This window comes from Ictidomys tridecemlineatus, chromosome 4 (assembly GCF_052094955.1).
Source record: "Ictidomys tridecemlineatus isolate mIctTri1 chromosome 4, mIctTri1.hap1, whole genome shotgun sequence".
In the NCBI taxonomy this organism is placed as follows: domain Eukaryota; kingdom Metazoa; phylum Chordata; class Mammalia; order Rodentia; family Sciuridae; genus Ictidomys; species Ictidomys tridecemlineatus.
Genome location: NC_135480.1, coordinates 202,722,657 through 202,746,078, shown reverse-complemented (window position 1 = coordinate 202,746,078; position 23,422 = coordinate 202,722,657). Strand labels below are relative to the sequence as shown.

Here is a 23,422-nt window from a genome sequence, read left to right as displayed (position 1 = left end):
AGATGCCACCAAAAAAGTGGAATTCTCCTTTTTCTTACAATCTTTTTGCAAGGCAGAGGGAAAAAACTTTATGGAGGGAAAAAAATTAGAATAAAAAAGTTAAAAATTGAGTAGAATCAGGCTACGGATATAACACAGTGGTAAAGTACTTGCCTAACATGCATTAGGCCCTGGGCTCAATCCCTAGCACAGCATATCTATCTCTATCTCTCTCTCTCTCATAATCTAGATGGGCAAGACCATAAGTATACCATAGTGAGCACACCTAAGTGTGTTGGGAGTTAGGTGCAGTGGTGTGTAAGCCTGTAATCCAGCTACCCAGAAGGTGGAGGCAGGAAGATAATAAGTTCAAGGCCAACATCAGCCACTTAGTGAGACCCTATCTCAAAGTAAAAAGGGCTGGGAATATAGCTCAATAGAGGGAGTCCCAGAGATCAATCTCCAGTACAAACAACAACAAGAACAACAAGAAACTGTGTTAGAAAAGTAACAGGAAAAACTTCCCAGAACAACATAAGAGTGGTCCCATGTTTTATTTGGCTTTATAACCCCCATGGTTCTTTTTTTTTAAGTTGTAGATGGACAGAATGCCTCCATTTTATTTGTTTATTTTTATGTGGTGCTAAGGATTGAACCCAGTGCCTTATACATGCAAGATAAGTGCTCTGCCACTGAGCTACAGCCCAGGCGCCTCCACGGCTCTTTGTAAGTTCTGAATAAATGTCTGTTGAATGAATAACTAAAGTAAAGGCAACCTATCTCCTCAGCTATCACTGAGCTATAATCCCAACCATTTTTATTTTGAGACAAGGTCTAAGTTGCTTAGGGCCTCACCAAGTTACTGAGGCTAGTAATTTGTGATTCTCCTGCCTCAGCCTCCTCAGTAGTTGGAATTACCACCGCACCTGGCATCTCCTCCACTTTTTTTTTTTTTTTTTTTTGTAGCTGTAGTTACTGGCTACTCAATAAAGCTCAACCCAAAAGGGAAAACAGGGAACTAGAAAAGTGGCTCAGTTATACAGCATGAGCCTACTGTGCACCCAGCCCTGAGTTCAATTGCCAGCATTGCAAAAAATATATTTATTTTGCTTTCCTTCATATTCTAAAGTAACATTCATTCAACAAATTAATATTTGTTGCTGTATGTCCCCAGTATGCTGCTGTTCTTGGCACCCAAATACATAAAATAAAGACCCTGCTCTGGCAGAAGTAACATTCAAGTGTATGAAACAATCACCCTCTCTGCCACTGTTCCCCATCACCAAAAAAAAAAAAAAAAGAACAAATCATTTCAATTGCTATGAAAATAAATAAACATTTTAATTTATCATGAAAAAAAATGTCATAAATAGGGTTAGAGAGGTAGTCCAAAGGTAGGGTGCTTGCTTAGCAAGCACAAGGCTCTGGATTCAAACCCCAAATAGCAAAAAAGAAAAGAAAAAGATAAATAGTGATTAAGGATGTTAGTTTAGATTGGGAAGACCAGGGTGTGGAGGTGACATCTAAACTGGCACAAGAGGTTAGAAAACACCTTTATTTTACTTTATTTTTTTAGAGAAAAAGGCAAAGCTAAAAAACCCATCTTCAAATTAGGAGACAGAATTAACCTGTATCAGTGACAAAAGATTGCAATAATATATTTTTCTAGAATATATGCCTAATTCAATCATATAGCAATAGAACCTTGTTCCCACATTCACCACTTTATGTAAAACGGGTTTCCTTTCATTTTTTACACTGTGATTTTGCTTTATTTTAGTAATAAATTTTAGCCATATTGCATATTGATTCATTTTGCTTTTATTTACCTTTATGCTTGCTTCTCAGAAAACAAGGGAGGGGAACTAGGGAGCCACCTGGAAAAACAAGGGTCCTAACAAAAGGATGCACAAACTTTTTTTTTTTTTTTTTTTTTTTTTTTTTTTTAAAGAGAGAGTGAGAGAGAGGGGGACAGAGAGAGAGAGAGGATTTTAACATTTATTTATTTTTTCTTAGTTCTCGGCGGACACAACATCTTTGTTGGTATGTGGTGCTGCTGAGGATCGAACCCGGGTCGCACGCATGCTAGGCGAGCGCGCTACCGCTTGAGCCACATCCCCAGCCCCGCACAAACTTAATTTCTACAACAGTTAGGAATTTTATCTTCTAAGTGAAGTATTCAAATATAACATTTGAAACAATGTAGCATGTAATATTCCAGTCATCCCTACTTTTTAACGCTTTAAAAGGATATTGGAAGGAAATGGTATGTATAGAATAATAAAGTTTTTTGTTTTTTTTTTTTTACTAAGGTTGCAAAGAAATGGACACCAGGTTTTAAAAAATTAATTAACACTGACTTTAGCAAGTCATTAACTACTGCAAATCTCCATTTCTTTCCCATGGGTAAAATAAGGATGTTGATATAAGGGGATCCCTGTGGATTCTTCCAGTCTTAAATACTGATTCTCCTCAGAAAACAGATGCACGAGTATCAGAATCTTTACTGCCTGGATAATTCGGGTGTTACTGTAAGCATCTTTTAACAAGTGTTCATTTGGAGTTCAGTTTTTATAACAATATTCTTCTGATGTAATAGGTCAGGTAAGGTCATTCAACAAGACTCCTCAATAGGAATATTTCCCATATTCTGATGAAAAGAATAAGGAAAGGGAAAAACAGTTATGAAGCTCCAAAAGAACTCGACAACAGCGAAAGCACTGGAGAGCAGACACGGAGCAAGACTGCGAGCGCCGTAATAGGAGAGAATCACTGGAAAGGAAACTGTAAATTTCCACCATTTTTATTCTTTTTCCTTTTTTATCCTCTCCTACAGAGAAAAGCCCAGTTTTAATTTTCCCTTAACTCAAGAGTAAGCAAAAGCTACAGCAGTCCTCACACGTTTTTTTGTCATAAAGAAACGCCAAAATATGGAAGAGGCGCTATTTTTCTACACATAATCACTGATCTTATTTAGCACAGAGAACGCCGTTTTCCAAATATTCCCCATCAACCCTCACTCCGCTGCAGCCGACGCTCACCACCACCCATTTTTTTAAATCCATTCATGCTGGGCCTTTCATCCAAACCCATAAACAACCATTTCCTCCCTACAGCAATGTCTGAGCTGCCTAAGACGGTCAGCCAAGCCAGGCTGAGTCCTGCAAAGAGGGAGACTGCAGACTGCGGCTCTGGGTAGGGCCATCCTCCCGCGGTCCACAGAAGCTCTCCTCTCTCCCGAGTGATGGAAGAGGGTTCGCGACCCAGGCGAGACCCCGCCCTTGGAAGCCCAGCCCGGGGATGGGGAGGAGGAGTGAGGCGGCTCAGCCCAGCAGAGCGGAGCCTTTGGAAAACAGGCGTCTCCTCCCCAGCTGGCAGGAGTGGCCCGGGCGGCGCGCGCCGAGCCGCTCCCAGGTGGGTCTCCGCAGCGGGGACCGCGGCTCGGCTCCCGGGAGGGGGGGAGGGAGGAGAGGAGGACACAGGCCGGGATTTCTCTCGTCACGATTCTCGAGGGAGGGTGGGAAAGAGAGAGGGACGGGAGACAGAAAAAGCAGCGGAATCGGGGAGCTCGAGGAATAAAGGCAAGGAAGGGGAGAGGGGGAATGGAGGACAGGCAATGAGAGTGACGAAGAATCGGGGTGCAGGGGTGATGCTGCAGAGGAGGGCCATGGGCTGGCTGGGATAAAGGCGGAGTGAAGGGGGAGGGATGGGTCGGGGGTGAAGCGGGAATGGAGGATGGGACGAGGGGGGAAGAGAGATGGAGAAATGGGGGCGAGGGGATAGAGGTAAAAAGGACAGTGGGATGTTGATGAAGGAGAGGTGTGGGTGAAGGGGAAAGAAGTGGGGGAGAGGAGAAGTGAGGGATGGAGTGAGTGGTGCAGGTGAAGGCGGATGGCGATAAAGGAGAAGGAGAAGGGGTGCAGAGGCGAGCGGCAGGAACAGGGACCACAAGCGGGAAGGGGAGAGCGGGGCCGGGCCACAGGAGGCCGGGAAGGACTTCCCTCCCGGGAGGGCGGCACCAAAATAACGGGACCCTGCGGGCCTGGAGCCCCCAGAAGGGTGGGCCAGCGTCCAGGCGCGGAGGCCAGGGCGCTGCGGTCAGGTACCGCGGGGCTCCTCCAGGCAGCCGCAACCCCCACCTGCGGGAAGGACCCCGACTCCACTTACTCTCTCCGACCACAGCTTTGAGACCAATGGGGGCCATGGCGCTGCGCGATTCTCTGGGCTTCAAGCCTCCTTACACGACGCCCGCAGATACCGCGGTCTCCTCAAGAGCGCGCTCGGAAGGCTGCAGCCCGCCGCCCCGCTGCCGCTCTCGGGACCGACTGACGCGCGGACTCGGCGCGGGGGCGCGGCGCGAGCCAGAGCGAGGCTGCTGAGCCGCCGGAGCGCGCGGGGGACGGGGCCAATTAGGGCGGGGCCTCGCGCCAGCCCATAGCGTCACCCGCGCGCCTCCGCCAATCGCACTGCGACCCGGGCGCTTGGCCCCGCCCTCCGGGATGCGGCTGGGCGCGAGGCAGCCCCGGGCTGGTGCGGAGGCGCGACCTCCCCCTCACCTCACGTGCGGCGCGCGTAGAGTGCGGGGTCCTAAAGTCTCCGCTACAACCTCTGCGCTCGAAATCTGGACACAGGTATATTTCAAAAATCCCTTTATGGTTCTATCTTTACTCCTTTTGAGAGTCATCCTTTTTCCCCTGCCCACAGAACGAATTCGGAGATAAGACCTATTATTATAGTACGCTGTCCAGCCATGACATAACCTTGGGTACGTGAGTGCCCTCTCTCTCCCTTAACAATAATTTCTTAGTATTATTTTATAACATTATTATTTTTTGGGGGGGTACTGAAAATTGAATCCAGGGCACTTTACCACCGAGCTACATCCCCAGTATTGGTTTATTGGTTTAGAGAGACAATCTCACTAAATTGCTGAGGCTATCTTGGAACTTTGGATTCTCCTGCCTCAGCCTCCTGAACTGCTTAGATTACAGGTGTGTGCCTTCATGCCCGACTAGGCATTGTTTTTAATCTCCACTTTCAGATGAAAAAAAAAAAAAGAAAACAAGCTCAGATACTGGAAGCAGCATTATGACTTCATGTCAGATTGTGTATCATCCATTAACACATATTTATAGTTCTCTCATTAATGTGTGTAAACTGCTATTCTGGGCACTAGACCTACAACCATGCACCACAACACGGCAGATTCTGATCTTAGTCTGGAGTCTAGAAGTTTCAAGTCCCAAATCTGTTAGGGATGTGCTATGGGATCAACTCTGGACTTAGTATCTCCTCCCTGGAGTCCACATTTACCAAAATGGGTCCTAGGTCAGTTTTTACTCGACTGACTTTCTTTGTTGATGGGAAATATTGCTTTTGAAGTACAAACAAGGATTGGGGGTGTAACCCAGTACTAGAGTGCTTGCCTAGAGAGCATGCACAAAGCTCAGAGTTTGATCCCTGGCACTGAAGGAAAGAAAAGGAACTTGGCTCACTTCTGACTTCAAATAAAAACCAAGTTGAATCAATTAAACATCACAAAGGACAGAAAAGCTAGTAGTAGTAAAATTCATCATTAAATAATTTTTTATAAAAGCTAGATTCTTTTCTTCATATTATTAAGAAATGTAAAAACTGGAGAAGAGCTCGAAATCCCAGCTACTTGGGGGGCTGAGGCAGGATGATTGAAACTTTCAAACCAACCTGGACAACTTAGTGAGACCTGTCTCAAAATAAACTTTGAAAAGGGTTGGGCAGGTACTTCAGTGATAGAGCACTTGACTAGCATCCACAAACCCCTGGGTTCAATCTCTAGTACCTCTCCCCCACACACACTAAAGAAGCCACATGTCCTAGTCAACCACTAGCCCTATGGCAAGACAATTTGATAATCTTTTCATCTCTACTCCAGTCTACCCCTACAGAACCTTGACTTGGCTTCACCTAGAGACAAAGTGCTACTTTTACCCACAGAACATTAATAGCCTTTGGGTACATTTGGAAGGAGGAGGAGATAATTTATGAGGGGATCTATGAAGCTCTTGTGATGCCACATGCTCCTTCTTTATCCAGCTGGCACATGTCAACAAAGACTCTACCCTTTTTTTTTCCTTAGTTTAGTTTTGTTTTTTGATGCTGGGGATTGAAACCAGAGGTACTTTACCACTGAGCTACATCCCCAGCCCTTTTTATTTATTTTTTCATTTTGAGACAGAGTCTTGCCAGGCCCTCGATAAACTGCTGAGTCTGGTCTCGAACTTGTGATCCACCTGTCTCAGCCTGCTGAGTTGCTGAGATTACAAGTATGTGCTGCTGCACCTGATGAGACTCCACGGTTCTGTATCTGTCATGAAAATACAAATTAGATACTGGAAAATTCTTTAGTAGAATTTTTAAAGTAGTCATGGCAAGGGCTCCTCTTGTCACTTATTTGGTCAGTGAGTCAACAAGCATTTACTGAGTGCCACCAAGGTCCAGGCCATGTGCTATAGATCAGGTATAGCTTCCCCAAGGAGCTGGCATTCTGGTTGAGGAGATAGATAGCAGTCAAGGAGTCCTGCTCAGCACCAAGTTACCCTTCTGGAAAGTGCTGAAGCAGAAGAGGGGTCCATGATAGTGAGTGAGAAGGTATCTGACCCTGTGAACTGGCTGGATTGCAGTCAGAGCAGGTTTCCAGAGCTAAGTAAAGGCAGGAGGAGATGAGAGAGTGGTCTAGAAAACATACAGTAGTGCAAAGACCCAGTAGCAGAAAGAAGTTTGGTCCTTCCAGGAACAGGGGGGGGGGGGTGTCAGTGTGTCTAGAGGGAGAAAGCCTGAAGGGCAAGGTGGGAGGGAGAGCCCCCAGGGGTGAACCTGGCTTCAGGAATCCAGGGCTCTGAGCGCCTAGGTTCTGTGCCCTGGAGGCCTCCTCAAAGGTCACAGCAAATAAAATATAACAGATCCTAATTTTCTGCAGAAGGAAGGACAAGAAAAGGAATGGTTAAAAAAAAAAGTCTCCTGATGTGTACCTGAGATGTTCACTGGGAATATCCAAAATAAAATAGCATCAAAACAGATGTTATTTTAAATAGGATGTTTCAAGAAGTGAGTGGGTGACAGACTGTGAACTCGCCCAGGAACCCCTGACTTTGCAGTGTCGAATTGGAATCACACTGCATGTGGAATCCAAGATCTCGTTCTAGACTTCTTGATACCTCTGAGCCTTGGTTTCCCCATAGGAACAATAAAACTTGCAGACCTCTGTTGCAGGATAGCTCAGAGGAGCCAGAGAGATTATCAGCATTAAAGGGCCAACGCCCCTCCCCCGCACAGCCCACACAGGGCTATCCTTTGTTCTATATTCTTGTTTTGCATTTACTGAGTTCGACGCATGCACAGCACCATGCAGAGTTCTCAGGAATTTTCACTTCAGGCCAACAAGGTCGGCGCTATTATTATCATTTTCCCGGGGCTCAGGCAGGTCAAGTCACCTGCCCAGTCACACGGCTTTAAGCGCAGCCGCATGACTGGACAAGCACTCTGACTTCCTGATGCTCAAGAAGAATACTCCAGCGCCCAGGAACAGCTTCAGGAACCTGACCTAAGGAGACGTTTGGCTGTATGGACAACTTGTCGGGCGTGCATCAACGGGAAGCCTAACCCGTGGGATTTTGAACCCAGACGAAATCACTATCTACCACTGCAGCCCAGGACCCGGACCTGGCGTTGCTGTAGGTGCAGGGTGCAGGGCTCGCCCGAAACCTTGTCGCTGGCGCGCAGGTGCACCTACCTGCGCATGCGCGGCCGGCCTCTGCAGAGCTGGGTGCGCGCCAGCAGCTGGGGGGCGGGGGAAGAATGCTGAGATCTGGGCGCCGGTCACGTGACGGCGGGAGTCCTCCTGGTGAGCAGATGGATGCGGGTAGATAGTAGGGGAAAGGACAACTTGAGAGGGATCTGTCCTGAAGAACCGAGAATGAGGATGCAGAAGAACAAGAAATAGTCTCGAACCAGAAAAAAAAAAAAAAGAGGATCTGGTTGCGGCTGCCTTCGCCAGGCCTACTGAGCCACCTACCTGAATGCTTGGGCCCCCGCACACGCTGGGTGCCTTGGAGAGTACAGAGTTTCAGCCACTTCTCCCACTTTCCTCCCTTCTGCTTCCAACGACGGCCCCCAGTGCTAGGGATTGAACCCAGGACCCTGGGAAGGAAAGCTTTCTACAGCAGAGCCACATCCCCAGGCTTCCGCCCTTGTGCTTTTAAGCTACATCATCAGCCTTATTTTCCCATGCTCATCTCTCACCCCCTCTTCCTGACCTCGGAGCCATTATAGATCCCCTACACTCTTTTAGGAGCAGTTACGAAAGAATTCTAACAATATTTATAAAGTACTTTACCCAATACTGGGAACCTGGTGTGAATTCACCAGAATGTTACCTATTAATATCATTGTTAAGGAATGACGCATCTTGAGGCAGAAATTGGTGCAAAATATGTGTGAGTTCTGTTTGCTAAATATGTATGAGAAATGCTTGAGTTGTGGAAAGTTCGGTCAATGTCCTACCTCTGTTTTTCTTCTTCTCTGCTGGATACATTGGCAGAGGATGAAAATGTGATGTCTCCACCGCTCTCATCCCCACCCCCAACACACACACCTGCAAAGGCACTGCTTGAGTTTGGGACATCCTTTCACTCAAGTTAACTGTGTATGTGTGTGTGTGTGTGTGTGTGTGTGTGTGTGTGTGTGTGTGTGTGTTTGGGGTCGAGGTCAGGATGCATTTTTTTTTTGTAGTTGTAGATGGACAGAATGCCTTTATTTTATTTATTTATTTTTATGTGGTGCTGAGGATCGAACCCAGTGCCTCATGCATGCTAGGCAAACGCTCTACCATTGAGCTACAGACCCAGCCCCCCAAAAGGCTTTCTTTTAAAAATGCCTAGACCAGGGTCTCAAGGTCAAAGATTGCAAGGGCCATGCAGACATGAGTGACACCACAGAAGTAGCCAACTATAGAGCACATGCCTTGCCCTCAGGGAGTATTGCTCACTCAGATCCTGCCAGTCATTTCCAGGCAGTGAGCCCCGGAGTCTAGATTGTAGGAATTATATGAAATCTCTCCATTTTTAAGTGTTGAAATGTTTTTTTGTTTGTTTGTTTGTTTTTGTTTTTTAATGTCAATAAGGCGCTGGGGATGTAGCTCAGAAGTAGAGCATGCACTTACCATGTATAAGCCCTGGGTTCAATCCCTGATACCCAACACTAAACATATTAATAACTCTACTCTGGCCAAACAAAACACGTTTGAGGGCCACATTAGTTTCCCAGACTACCTGCCTAAGAACTCTGGGGAACTGGAATGTTTCTTGCCAAAGAAAGAGTTTGGGTTACCCCAGCCCCCCCAAAAAAGGTAAAATTGGGGAGCAGTGATTTTTCCAGAAAAGCACTGATGCTCCTGGTGGGCAGGGCTTTGGAGAGGGGTTGGGAGGGTATCTAGGCTCCAAATACCAGAACCTTCCCTTTGTGGCAAGAGCCACAGAATTTTCTGTCCCCGAAGCCTAGCCCTGAGGCAAGGGATAGAAAAGCTGCTCTCCCTAGATTGGGGAGCATTGTAGTGGGAGGCTCTGCCTGGACTGTGAGAGCCCTGTGGTCCTAGGACAAGCCCAGGAACAAGGAGGAGTCACCAAACCAACAAACAACAACAAAAACAGATATCAGAAGTCTCAGTGACCTCCACCAGGGAAGGCTTAAAGCTGGTTTCATCTGGCTTAGAAAAATAAATAAATATGGCAGTTTTACATCTCAGATATAAGAGGACAATCGTGCCTTTTACATAAATTAAACTGTTGTCAGTTCTCAGAGGAAAGAGTTTTCATTCTAAGTGGAAAAATAGTTTCTTTTTTTTTTTTTTTTTTAAAGAGGGAGAGAGAATTTTTTATATTTATTTTTTAGTTCTCGGCAGACACAACATCTTTGTTGTATGTGGTGCTGAGGATCGAACCCGGGCCGCACGCATGGCAGGCGAGCGCGCTACCGCTTGAGCCACATCCCTAGCCCCAGAGAAATGGTTTCTTAAAAAATATTTTTTAGGGGCTGGAGTTGTGGCTTAAGTGGTAGAGTGCTCACCTAGCACCTGTGAGGCACTAGGTTCAATCCTCAGCACCACATAAAATAAAGATATTGTATCCACCTAAAAATTAAAAAAATAAATATTTTTTAGTTGTAGTTGGACACAATACCTTTATTTTTATTTATTTTTATGTGGTGCTGAGCATTGAACCCAGTGCCTCACATGTGCCAGGCAAGTGCTCTAGCACTGAACTACAACCCCAGCCCAAGAAATGGATTTGTTCAACTGTGTTGAATTTGTGGTTTTTGACATTCAAGTTGATTCTGAACACTGAGAGGAGAGAGGAAGTTAAATGAAATAATGAAAAGAGCATGGACCCATGGTTCTCATTCTGTGTGCCAGGGCACCCTAGGTTACCACATCAAACCAATAAGGGCATGGTGAAACCTTTTAATATTTGGAGGGAAACACTATGATACTTATTGTGTTTCAGACACTGAAAACTACCATCTAGAAGTAGTTCAACATTAGACTTTACCACATTTCTTTTTTTCTTTTTCTTTTCTTTTTTTTTTTTTTTTGGTACCAGATATTGATCTCAGGGGCACTCAGCCACTAAGCCACATCCCCAGCCCTATTTTGAATTTTATTTAGACAGGGGTCTCACTGAGTTGCTTAGCACCTCACTGTTGCTAAGGCTGGCTTTGAACTTGCTATCCTCCACTCCTGCCCACCCCCTCTTTTTTTTTCTTTTGAAAGCCTGTGTTTCCCAGGCTCTTGGGCTCAAGAGGGCCTCCTGCCTCAGCCTCAGGTAGCTGGAACTGGTGACTGGAACTGCAGGCACTTGTAACTGCACCCAGCTTACTACATTTATATCTCTGGCATTGTAACTTTGTAAAGGTGGATTTTGGGCAATTGATGTGAAAGTGGCAAATAACTCATATATCAATGTAAACAAAAAAGCATGGGAATTAACGGTGAGTTGAGGTAGAGAACTTCCTAGTATGCCAAGGCCATGGGTTTGATTCCCAGAACCACATAACAAACAACAGCCTGGCTAAGTGGTGCATGCCTATAATTCTACCCAGCAACTTGGGAGGCAGAGACAGAAGGATCACAAATTAGAGTCCAGGCTCAGCAATTGAATGAGATCCTCAGCAACTTAGGAAGACCTTACCTCAAAATAAAAAATAAAAAGGGCTGGGGGAAGCTCGGGATGTAGCTCAGTTGGTAGAGCACTTGCCTCGCATGCATAAGGCCCTAAGTTGAATCCTCACCACCACCAAAACAAAAAAAGGGCGGAAGGTGTAACTCAGTGGTGAAGTGCCCCTGGGTTCAATCCCTAGTACCAAAGACACAAAACAAAAGAAAGTTTGAGGCCAGCCTGAGCAACAATCAACAGAAGATTCCAGAAAAGTAATAAAGCACATTCCCACATGATCCTCCCCAAGAACAGTTACTATTCTTTTTTTGGCTTCACAGTTTTATTTATTTATTTATTTGCCAGAGATTGAACCCAGGAGCACTTATCCTCTGAGCCGCATCCCCAGCCCTTTCTATATTTTATCTAGAGACGGTCTTGCTAAGTTGCTCAGGGCCTCACTAAATTGCTGAGTCCTGGCTTTGAATCCTCCTGCCTCAGCCTTCTGAGCTGCTGGGATTATAGGCATGTGACATCATGCCCAGCATGATTTTGTTTTTAGATAAATAGATCTGGTTATGCACTAAAACAGCAGAGGAATTATAATAAGTTTAGAACTGAGAAGGTAGCTCAGTGGCAGAGCCCTTGCTTAGCATGCATGAAGCCCTGGGTTAGATCGCCAGCACTACAAAAAATAAATAAAAGATAAAGAGAGCCCCCAAATTTCTGAAGTTTCAGGCATCACAAAACCTGGATTCAACAGGGCACTGTGCTTCACTCCTGTAAATCCCAGCGGCTTGGGTCTGAGGCAGCAGGATTGCAATTTCAAGGCCAGCCTGGACAATTTAGTGAGACTCTCTCAAAATAAAAAGGATTGAGGGGCTGGGGATGTGGCTCAGGCGGTAGCGCGCTCGCCTGGCATGCGTGCGGCCCGGGTTCGATCCTCAGCACCACATACCAACAAAGATGTTGTGTCCGCCGAGAACTAAAAAATAAATATTAAAAATTCTCTCTCTCTCTCTCTCTCTCTCTCTCTCTCTCTCTCTCTCTCTCTCTCCCCTCTCTCTTAAAAAAAAAGGATTGAGGATGTGGCTAAGTGGTTAAGTGCCTCTGGGTTCAATGGTATAAAATAAACTATAAATAAATAAATAAATAAACAAATAAAAAACCTGTTCTACTCTGGCTCAGTGGGTGGCGGGAGGTTGAATGGCCTGTCATTAGATCCAGAAGACATCATGGTGAATAAAGTAATTATCTAGCACTACTTATACTCTAGAGCTCATGAGAGGGTGCCCAGGGTGTGATTGTCACCCGCCCCCCACCCACTCCCCAACCCCAGTACCACCCTTGTCCTGAAAAGCTCCCAGGAGCCTGAGAAAAACCCACATTAAACACGCTGTCTTTCTGGTATCCAAGCTTCCTGCTCTTCTCTGAGCTCCTCCTCCCTGCCTCCTCTTGTCTGCTGTCTTCCCTCCTCTGTTTCCCCCAAACCTCCCTCCCTGACAACAGCAGCCTTCCCTCACCCTACAGAATCAGGGCCCAGAGCCTTCCCTGGCCGCTCACAGACCCAGAGCATGGGAGCCGTAGCCCAGCACTCTGGCTCAGGCTGCTGCCTTATTGGTGACTTTGGCCAGTGCCTTTTCCCTCTGGGCTTCAGATTTCCCATTTCTGATCTACATATCCCCGAGCCCTGGTCTCTGTCCCAAATACACTGGGTGTCTCCAGCTCTTTCCTGAGTCAGAAAGCAGGTGGACAAGGAGGAACCTGCCAGGGAGCTGGCCCCACTCTTTCCCACCCTGGAGGTATCCCGGTCCTGGCATGAGCAGAGGTCCCTGGCCTGATGTTGGTAACTCAGGTCTCACTCACCTGTCATTAGATCCAGAAGACATCATGGTGAAGTAAATTAATTACTTAGCACTACTTGTACTCTAGAGCTCATGAAAGGGAACTCTTTGCTGGGGCTCCCTCTTAAACCTCCCTTCCTTCCAGACTGTGACAGAAGCCCCTCTTGAACATGTCTCCTCCTGGATACAGGAGGAGCTGTTCCAGCAGATGTTTAATACACAAAACGAAAACAGCAATTGTTTCCTTGAATGAATCTCCAACAATCTGAAGACATCTGTTGGTGACATCCCACCCTGGGACCTCCGTGGCAACAGCACAGTGCTGTTTTAGATCATAAGCTATTCTGTGCTCCCGTTCACCAAAAGGCTACAAACATACCCCAGGCACCCAGTCTTCCTGCTGAGGAGACCCTGGCGAGGAGGTGGGGAGAAGGGCGTTGGCACCCTTTCCTCCCCTGGAGTTTCTTTTCTATACTGTCTTTGGGAACCAGATTTCTTTTACTCTGAAGATGAATCTCCCAGGCATGTGATCCTCCATTCCCCCACTGCTGGGCCAATTGCACTAAGATTCTTTGAGAAGCAGGATCAAGCCCTCTACTTTCACTACCTGCATCTCATCTCCACTCCTAATCCCTGGGTTTTCCCTTTTCTCTAGAGCAGGAAAAGCCTAGAAAGGTGGACTACAGTGAGCAGTGGATCTGGGGTGTTGCCCAGCACTGTTTAGAGGTAGGATTTGGGGAATTGGTTGAACCATGAGGGCTCTGACTTGGTCAGTGGGTTAATCCACTGAGAGGTTCTCTTTGGTGGCATATTGGGAGGCGGAGGAAACTATAGGTGTCAGGGCCTAGTTGAAGGAGTGGGTCACTGGGGATGTGTCCCCAGACCCTTCTCTGTGCCTCATGCTCTCTTGCTGCCCTCCCCTTCCCTCCCTCCTCTTTCCAGCTTGCTATGAGCTGACCAGCTTTCCTCTGTCACACCCTTCCACCACGGATGTTTCTGTCTTGAGCCAGCAGACCAAGGCCTGGAACCTCTGAAATGTGAGCCAGACTAAATCTTTCCTTTCAAAATGTTATGTCAGGTGTTTGGTCACTGTGACAAAAAGCTGCCTAACTCAGGCTTCTTTCTGAGTATTTTTTCCCCTCCACTCTTCATTATATAAGAAATAACCAATAATAGTACAGAACACCTTTTTTTTTTTTTTGTACCAGGGATTGGACCCAGGGACACTTAACCATTGATCTATATCCCCAACCCTTCTTAAAATTCTTTAAATTTGGAGGCTGGAGTTTTGGCTCAGTGGTAAACCAATTGCCTAGCATGTGTGTGAGGCCCTGGGTTTGATTCTCAGTACTGCATATGAATAAATCAATAAAATAAAGTTCCATCAACATCTAAAAAAATATTTTTAAAAAATTCTTTATGGGCACTGGGGCCATAGCTCAGTGATAGAGCACCCACCTCGCATGTGTGAAGAACTGGGTTCAATCCTCAGTACCACATAAAAATAAATAAAGATATTGTGTCCAACTACAACTAAACATTTTTTTTTAATTCTTTAAATTTTGAGACAAGGTCTCACTAAGTTGCTGAGGACCTCACTAAGTTGCTGGCTTGTTTGTTGTTTTTCTAATTGGTTATACATGACAGCAAAATGCATTTGTGTGTGTGTGTGTGTGTGTGTGTGTATGTGTGTCTGTGTGTGGTGCTGTGGATTGAACCCAGGGCCTTATGCCTGCAAGGCAAACACTACTGACTGAGCTATATCCTCAGCCCCAACAGAATGCATTTTGATGCATTGTACACAAATGGAGCACAACTTTCCACCTGGTTGTACACGATGTAGAGTTGCACCATATGTGCAGTCATACATGTACCTAGGGTAATGCCATTCATCTCATTCCACCATCTTTCCTGCCCCTATCCCGCTTCTCCCCGTCTCCCTCTCCTTTGCCCCATCAAAGTTCCTCCATTCTTCCTATGCCTTCCACCTCCCCCCATTATGGATCAGCATCCACTTATCAGAGAACATTTGGCCTTTGGTTTTGGGGGTTGGCTTATTTTACTTAGTATGATATTCTCCAACTCCATCCATTTACCTGCAAGTGCCATAATTTTATTCTCTTTAATGCTGAGTAACATTCCATTGTGTATGTATATCACAGTTTCTTTATCCATTCATCTGTTGAAGGGCATCTAGTTTGGTTCCACAGTTTAGCTATTGTGAATTGATCTGCTATGGACATTGATAAGGCTGCATCACTATAGTATGCTGATTTTTGGTCCTTCGGGTATAGGCTGAGGAGCAGGATAGCTGGGTCAAATGGTGGTTCCATTCCAAGTTTTCTAAGGAATCTCCATATTGCTTTCCATAGTGGTTACACCAATTTGCAGTGCCACCAGCAATGTATGAGTGTACCTTTTTCCCCACATCCTCGCCAACACTTATTATTGCTTGTATTCTTGATAATTGTTGAGGATGGCTTTGAACTTGTGATCCTTCTGCCTCAGCCTCAGGAGTTGCTGGGATTATAGGCAAGTGCCACCTCACTTGCCCAGCTCACTTTTTTTTTCTTTTTTATTAAGGTGGGGTCTCACTCTGCTCCCCGTTGCCCAGGCTGGTCTCCAAATTGGCTTGTGTTCAAGTGCTTTTTTTCTGAGCCCTTCCTCCCTCAGCCTCCTGAGTAGCTGAGACTACAAGTTTGAGCCACCTAACTCAGCAGCAACAATACAACTTTGCTAAAACATATATCTCAATTAAGGACTGGGAGCTGGGCACAGTGGCGCATGCCTGTAATCCCAGCAGCTCGGGAAACTGAGACAGGAGAATCTTGAGTTCAAAGCCAGCCTCAGCAACTGTGAGGCACTAAGCAACTCAGTGAGACCCTGTTTCTAAATAAAATGCAAAATAGAGCTGGGGATGTGACTCAGAGGTCTAGTGCCCCTGAGTTCAATGCCTGGTACCCAAAAAATAAAGTATTGTGTCCATCTAAACTGAAAAAAAAAAAAGACTGGGGATATAGCTCAGTGGTAGAGCACTTACCTAGTCTGCATGGAGACCCCTTCAATCTCAGGCATTACCAAAAAAGAAGAAGAAGTCAAGCTGGGCATGGTGGTGCACACCTGTAATCCCAGTGGCTTGGGAGGCTGAGGCAGGAGGAAACCAAGTTTGAGGCCAGCCTCAGCAACTTAATGAGGCCCCAAGCAACTCAGCAAGACCTTCCATCAAAATATATAAAATTTAAAATGGCTGGGGATATAGCTTTATGGCAAAATCCCTGGGTTCAATCCCAGTACCTCCATTCTTTTTAATTAAAAAAAAATGGTCTGGGATGTGTCTCAGTGGTACAGAACCCCTGGGTTCAATTCCCAGTACTAAATAAATAAACAAGATAAAACAAAATAAAAACTATTATGGTAGTCAGACTGATGGCACATGCCTATAATCCCAGCTACACAAGAGGCTAAGGTAGGAGGATCAAAATCTGGTGACCAGCCTGGGCAACCTTAGCCAGACCCTGTCTCAAAATAAACACTAAAAAGGACTTGGGACATAGCTCAGGGTTTTAGTGCCGCTGGGATCAATCCCCAGTATCAAAAATATTTAGCAATAAAGGTAATTAAAGAGATTGCACTCTCCAGGTTGTTAGTGGACAAACTAACATTAAGCGCTTCCTAAAAGGATGTGGCAGGAACAGGAAACACCCAATATCACCTGTTTAATGTTACAGCCCTAAAAGTTCAGTCTGAATCAAATCATAAACAGACAAAGCAACATGATGGGACATTCTCCAATTGCCTTGGAATTTAGAGAAAAAAAAACTTCACGAAAAGAAAAAAAATTTTTCACGAAAAGTCACGAAAGGAAAAAAGCAAAAGAATTGTTCTAGATTTACAAATTAAGGATCTGGGCATGGTGGCGCATACCTGTAATCCCAGCAATTTTGGAGGCTGAGGCAGGAGGATCACGAGTTCAAGGTCAGCCTTAGCAACTTAGCAAGGCCATGAGCAACTTAGCAAGACCCTGTTTCAAAATAAAAAATAAAAAGGGCTGGGTAGGTGGCTCTGTGGTAGAGCACCCCTGGGTCCAATCCCCAGTATAAAAAAAGGGGGGGGGGGTCAGGGCTAAGGGCATAGCTCAGTGGTAGAGCGCTCACCTGGGACCCGTTGGATCCTCAGCACCGAATAAAAATAAATAAATAAATAAATAAAAGGTATTGTGTCCATCTACAACTAAAACATAAAAATAAATTTAAGGCTGGAGTTGTAGCTTAGCGGTAGAGTACTTGCCTAGCACATGCGAGGCCCTGGGTTCAATCCTCAGTATCACATAAAGATAAATAAATAAAATAAAGGTATTGAGTCCAACTACAACTAAAAAATAAAATACTTAAAAATAAATAAATTATTTTTTTTAAAAAAAAGGATTGGGGAATGTAGCTCAGCATTAGAACACCCCTGGGTGTAATCCCTAATACCACACACATGTGCACAGAGACACAATTAAAAGTAAGGAGCTGTAACAACTAAATTCACTGTCAGATTCCTAATTAGAATATACAATTTAATAAAACTAAGCTTAAAGGACATTTTGGGGGCAGTTATAGAAATCTGAACACAGATGGTGTGCTGGATAATTTTGTATCCAGTGCCTCCTAAGTGAGATAATAGAATTGAGCTTATGTAAGATATGCTAAGTATTAGGACACACACACACACACACACACACACACACTTTTTTTTTCTCCTTTTTTGTGATACCAGAGATTGAGCTCAGGGGTGCTCTATCACTAACCTTCCTCCCCAGCCTCACTAAATTGTCCAGGCTGCCCTGGAATTCCGCCTTCCTGCCTCAGTCTCCTGAGTTGTGGGATTAAGAGTGCACCATCCTGGCAGAAGATGTATTTTTTAAAATATAGTTAAGAGTGAAGGTTGGATATTTGCATTTTATCTTTCCTTTATTTATTTGTTTTCATTTATTTATTGACTTATTGTAGTACTGGAAATTGAACCCAGAGGCACTCTACCACTGAGCTACATTCCCCAGCCCTTTCTATTTTTTATTTTAAGGCGAGATCTCCTTAAATTGCTGAGATTAGTCTCAAATGTGCCATCCTCCTGCCTCAGCCTCCCCAGTAGCTGAGATCACTTGTGTATGCCTCCATGCCTAGCTGCATTTTACCTTTCGACAATTGAGAAAAAGTATTTTTTCTTCTCCCCAGCAGTACTTGGAATTGAGCAAAAGATTTTAATGTGTGTCTGTGTGTACGTGTGCACATACATGTGTATCAGTTAGGGTTTGACCTAGAGAGGAAGGGTCACTCTGGGTGCCTGGTATAGGAACTAGGCCTCTGCAATGTGGGCCGCCATGGAGGAGCCAGCTGTGTGAGGTTCTATAACTTGCTAGTAGCTGGAAAGGAGAGAGAGCAAGGGCAGAACACACGGGGGCCTCAGTCTGTCGCCCACCCTTTTCAATATTGAGGAGATAGGTGATCTGCCAGAGAACCAGGGTCCTTTCCTCGAGTGGTGCACAGACCTGGCCCACAACTCAAAGAAGCTGAAGGAAAAGACACAATGGGAACTGGAGAAGCTGCAGGCCCAGGTGCTGCCCAAACCCAACAAAGCCCAGGCAAATTAGCAGATGAACGACAACCATGGCCAGTGGCAACAGAGCCTGCAGCCTTCCACCAAAGTGCAGCACAGGCAGTGCAGCTGCACCATGGTGCTGGGGATGCAGCTCAGGGGTGGAGCACACCAGGAAAGCGCCAGGCCCTGGGTTCCATCCCCAGCACCAAAAAAACAAAAAACGAAGAAGAAGAAGAAAAAGAAGAGAAGTTGCTTCTTTTTCCAAATCTGGTACAAACTAATTTTGTGACCAACCCAATTCAGAATCCCACATGGAGAGAATTCAAGGAAAGTCAGTTCCAGCTGAGCCAAGTTGATACAGCACAAAGTGGAACATGTGTCTGTGAGGAAGAGGAAGCAGACATGGCAACTGTTAGGAATTGGTGGCTCCAAGTGAAGAGTGCTCAGCTTTACTGTAGTTTGAAATTTTTACTAAAATTTGGAGAGTTGGAAAAGGCATCAGGCCCAGATGGATTTACTAGGTTTTTAACTCGGTTTCATCTAGCCTTTGAAGATCTGATTGTTCTGATTATTAACATAAATATTCTAGATCATAGGAACATATAGAGGTTCCCAATTCATTCTCGTAATATAAGCTTACTTTTTTTTTTTTTTAAGATCAACAAAGGGGAGCTGGGCACGGTGGTGCATGCCTGTAATTCCAGCAGCTTGGGAGGCTGAGGCAGGAGGATCAGGAGTTCAAAGCCAGCCTCAGCAAAAGCAAGGTACTAAGCAACTCAGTGAGACCCTGTCTCTAAATAAAATACAAAATAGGGCTGGGATGTGACTCAGTGGTGGAATGCCCCTGAGTTCAATCCCCAGTACCCCACCCCACCCCCAGAAAAATAGTTCCAGGCAGGGGAAGGCAGTGCAGGTCAGTGGTAGGGTATTGCCCAGCATACACAAAGGCCTGGGTTCAGACTGGGGATGTGGCTTGGTGGTAGAGTGCTTGCCTAGCATGTGCTAAGGCCCTGGATTCAATCCCCAGTACTGAAAAGGCCTGGGTTCCATCCTTAGCATTAGAAAAGAAAAAAGAAAAGTTATAAGAGCTTTAAATGGGCATGGGCAAGACTGCAGCTGGGATCATGGACGGGAAAGGGACTAGAGAGAATGTTCTAGTTCCCATCCATACCTGTTGCTTCATCTACATCTGAACCGTAAATAATAAATTATCAAGTGTGCACCTGTAATCCCAGCTACCCGGGAGATTGGGGCAGGGGATCCCAACTCAAGGCTAGCCTTGGCAACTTATTAATACCCTGTCTCAAAATGAAGAGTAGAAAGGTTTGGGTATGTAGCTCTGTGGCAAGATGCTTGAGTAGCATGTGCTCAGGTTCAATCCCCAACATGGCAAAAAAAAAAAAAAAAAAAACCGGTACCCAACTGTGCACTTGCTATATGTAACTTTTATTGAAATAGAAATAAAATGTTGGGGCTGGGGCTGGGGCTCAGTAGTACAGCGCTTGCCTAGCATGTGTGAGGCACTGGGTTTGATTCTCAGCACTGCATATAAATAAAAAATAAAGGTCCATCAACAACTAAAAAACAATTAAAAAAAAGAAATGTTAAAACATAACCATTGCCTTGGTGTAGAGACTAGAGCCATGGTCCAGACAGACCTCAGAGAAGGGAGCCAGGAGAAAGGGACAATGACCCAGGATGAGAAGGGCAGAGATGGGGCACACAGGAGTCCTTAAGGGAGGAGGGGCTCAAGGTGAGTTCATGTTGAACAACTGGGTGATTGGTAGTGCTGGAAACTGAGTTGGGGGTTCTGAGATAAGCGGGACCTCTGGACCCCTTGTTCCCAGCCCCATTTCACCTCCGAGTTGAATTCCCTCTGTGGCTGTGCTTGGGCTACCACCAGGGGGCAGTGGGTCCCTTCCTGACTGAATCATGGTGCAGGTGCTGGGTGGAGCCCAATCCCAGCAGGTCCAGAGAGCAGCCCTCTGGATTCATAGGTGAAGCAAGGTGTTCAGGTGTTCTCAGAGCCAAGACTCTGTGCCCCTCGTAGAAGCATTTATGGGAGGGGAAGGGAAGGAATTTCCATCCCCAAGCCCTTGTGACTCTAGCCCATCCCTGGTTCCCCTTTCTGGTCAGGAAGGAACTGGGCTCCATAAGATGATTCCAAGAACTTGCTGTGGACACTGTCCTCCCCACCTGCCTCAACTCAACCCCAGCCCTGCTCAGGGAAGGGATGGGACTCCTGGAGAGCACGCACTGCCCATGTCCCCCATACTGTTGCTTCAACCTGACATTCTTTTCTGTTGGGCATTCTATACATTCCTCAAAGATTGTTTCCTCCAGGACCCTTGCCTAACCTAAGCCTTGGGTCACACCCAGTCCCCCTCCTTCTCCCATCATGCCCCTCTCTTCCTAGATCATAGTAGTCCATGTATCTGGCTGGTGCTTCAGCTCAACTGTGGCTCTGAAAGGCAGGGCTGGGCCTCACTTGGCCTCAAAGAATATTTGTTAAATGAATTAAAGATTGAGTGAATGTAAAAGGACAGCATCTCAGTCCAACCTGGAGTTTTGAAGTCAGAGAGAGCAGGGATTGCCAGTTGCAGTGTCACATGCTTATAATCTCAGTGACTCAGGAGGCTGGGGCAGGAGGATCATAAATTCAAGGTCAGCCTCAGCAATTTAGCAAGGACTTAAGCAACTTAGTAAGACCCTGTCTCAAAATTTTAAAAAAATTAAAAAAAAAAAAAGGTTTGGGGATGTGGTTAAGCACTCCTGGGTTCAATCCCCAGTACCAAAAAAAAAAAAAAAAGAGAGAGAGAGAGACCAGAGTTTAAGTATGAGCATTGTCACTTATGAGCTATGAAAGCTCAGCAACAGTGTTAACCGTCTCTGGGCCCCAATCCCCTCATCCAGGTATTTCAGGTTGCCATGCACACACTATTAGAATTATTGGGCAGTTTCAGTGGTCTGATGCTTGTCAATCCCTTAACCTGAAATCTACATATATGCTTAATAAAAACAAGAGATTTATGTGTGTGTGATTAAAAATGTAATTTGTGGGTTGGAGCAATTGCCTAGCATGCAAAAAGTGCTGGGCTCTATTCCTAACACTGCAAAAAAAAAAAAAAAAGTAAACTGAATTTGTGTGTGTGTGTATGTAATTATATTTGTTTATGTAAGCATAGAAAAATAAGAATGTAGCCAGGTGTGGTGGTACACACCTGCAATCTCAACGACGAGGACACAGAGGCAGGAGGACTGCAAGCTTGAGGCCCGCCTTAGCAATTTAGCAAGATCCTACCTCAAAATAAAATAAAAAGGGCTTGGGATGTGGTTTGGTGGTAAAGTGCCCCTGGGTTTAATCCTTACTACTGCACACAAAAAAAGAAAAGAAAAAGAAGGCTGTAATAACTAAATTACTGTTAGTTAAGACCAGAGAGTGAAATTGAAGAAATAAGGTAAAAGTTTTCATGTTGTAGTTCTTATACTTCTGTAGTTAGATGTCTCATATTAAATGTATTTTTCTCTTCCTTCTCCTCCTTCTTCTTTTTTGAGATGGGATCTTGACGTTGTCCAGACTGGTCTTGAAGTTCTGGGCTCATGGAATCCTCCCACCTCAGCCTTTCAAGTAGCTAGGACTACCAGTGTGCACCACCACAGCTGGCTAGCATGGTTTTAAATAAATAATGTAACATTTAAATGAAAAATAAAATTCAATAAGCATACAAAAGAATGTTCAACTCAAATTATTAGTCATCAGTCACAAAGGAAATGAAAAACAACCACCAGGAGATACAAGGGCTCACCAGCAGGAAAGCTAGGATTAAAAGGCCTGGCAATACCAAGTGTCCGAAGAATGTGGAACAACCGGAACTCTTATACATTGTTGGTAAAAGAACAAAGACATTCTGGAAAAATGCTTGACAGTTTCTAGTAACAAGAACACATCCCTTCTGAACCAGAAATTCCACTCCTAGCTATTTACCCAGGGCTAATAAAGAAATGTGTCCAAAAAAAACTTACACACAAATGTTAGCAGCCTCATTATTTATGAGCCCCAAACTGGAAGCAGCCCAAATGTCTACCGACAGAATGGACAAGCACTTTATCTAGCCAGTGGAGTATTACACATCAATAAAAAGGAATAACTAGCCAAGCACAGTGGCACATGCCTGTAATCTAAGCAACTCAGGAGTTTGGGATAGAAGGATCATAAATTCAAAGCCAGTTGACTGAGATCCTGTCTCAAAGTAAAAAGTAAAAATTACTGGGTATGGGCTGGGGATGTGGCTCAAGCGGTAGCCCGCTCGCCTAGCGTGCGTGCGGCCCGGGTTCGATCCTCAGCACCACATACCAATGAAGATGTTGTGTCCGCCGAGAACTAAGAAAAAATAAATAAATGTTAAAATTCTCTCTCTCTCTCTGTCTCTCACTCTCTCTTAAAAAAAAAAAAAAAAAAGTACTGGGTATGTAGCTAAGTGGTAAAGGGCCCCTGGGTTCAATCCATACCAAACATAAAAAATAAGAGTGAGCTACCCACACAGGCAGCCACATGGATTTATATCAGAAACCTAGTGTTTTGCAAAAGAAGCCAGACACCAAAGAAAATCAATTGCATTGCTATTTAATTCAATTTATATGAAGTTCTAGGACAAACAAAAACAGTTCATTGTGATGAAAGTCAAATAGCAGTTATCTTTAAAGCAAAATGGACCAGAACAAGAGGACTTTTTGAGGTGTGGAAATGTCGTATCTGTGCCTGGGTGATGGTGACAAGTATCTACATGCAGATGAAAGACCACTGCCCTAGCACAATGCCTACAACAGCCCCCA

General features: G+C 45.2%; 1 protein-coding gene and 1 long non-coding RNA gene across 5 annotated transcripts in view; one reads left to right on the top strand and one right to left on the bottom strand.

Annotated features, from left to right (window-relative positions):
- Window positions 1–4,334, bottom strand: part of Stxbp1 (syntaxin binding protein 1) — a 66,787-nt gene extending 62,453 nt beyond the window's left edge. For 2 of the 3 annotated variants that reach the window (XM_005320990.5, XM_040286365.2), the window contains exon 1: window positions 4,147–4,333. In XM_005320990.5, coding sequence (XP_005321047.1) covers window positions 4,147–4,183 — 37 coding nt within the window. In that variant the 5' untranslated portion in view covers window positions 4,184–4,333. Of the gene's footprint in view, window positions 1–4,146 lie in introns of all 3 variants that reach the window. The other variant, XM_005320989.4, reaches the window with a different exon arrangement.
- LOC144377367 (uncharacterized) lies at window positions 2,966–23,000 on the top strand. Of its 2 annotated transcripts, none has more exons than XR_013438316.1 (3): window positions 2,966–3,393; window positions 19,247–19,353; window positions 22,145–23,000. It is a non-coding gene; the product is annotated as an uncharacterized LOC144377367 (long non-coding RNA). The 2 variants fall into 2 exon arrangements; XR_013438315.1 differs by lacking the exon at window positions 2,966–3,393 and adding an exon at window positions 4,438–4,610.
- The last annotated feature ends 422 nt before the right edge of the window (window positions 23,001–23,422 follow it).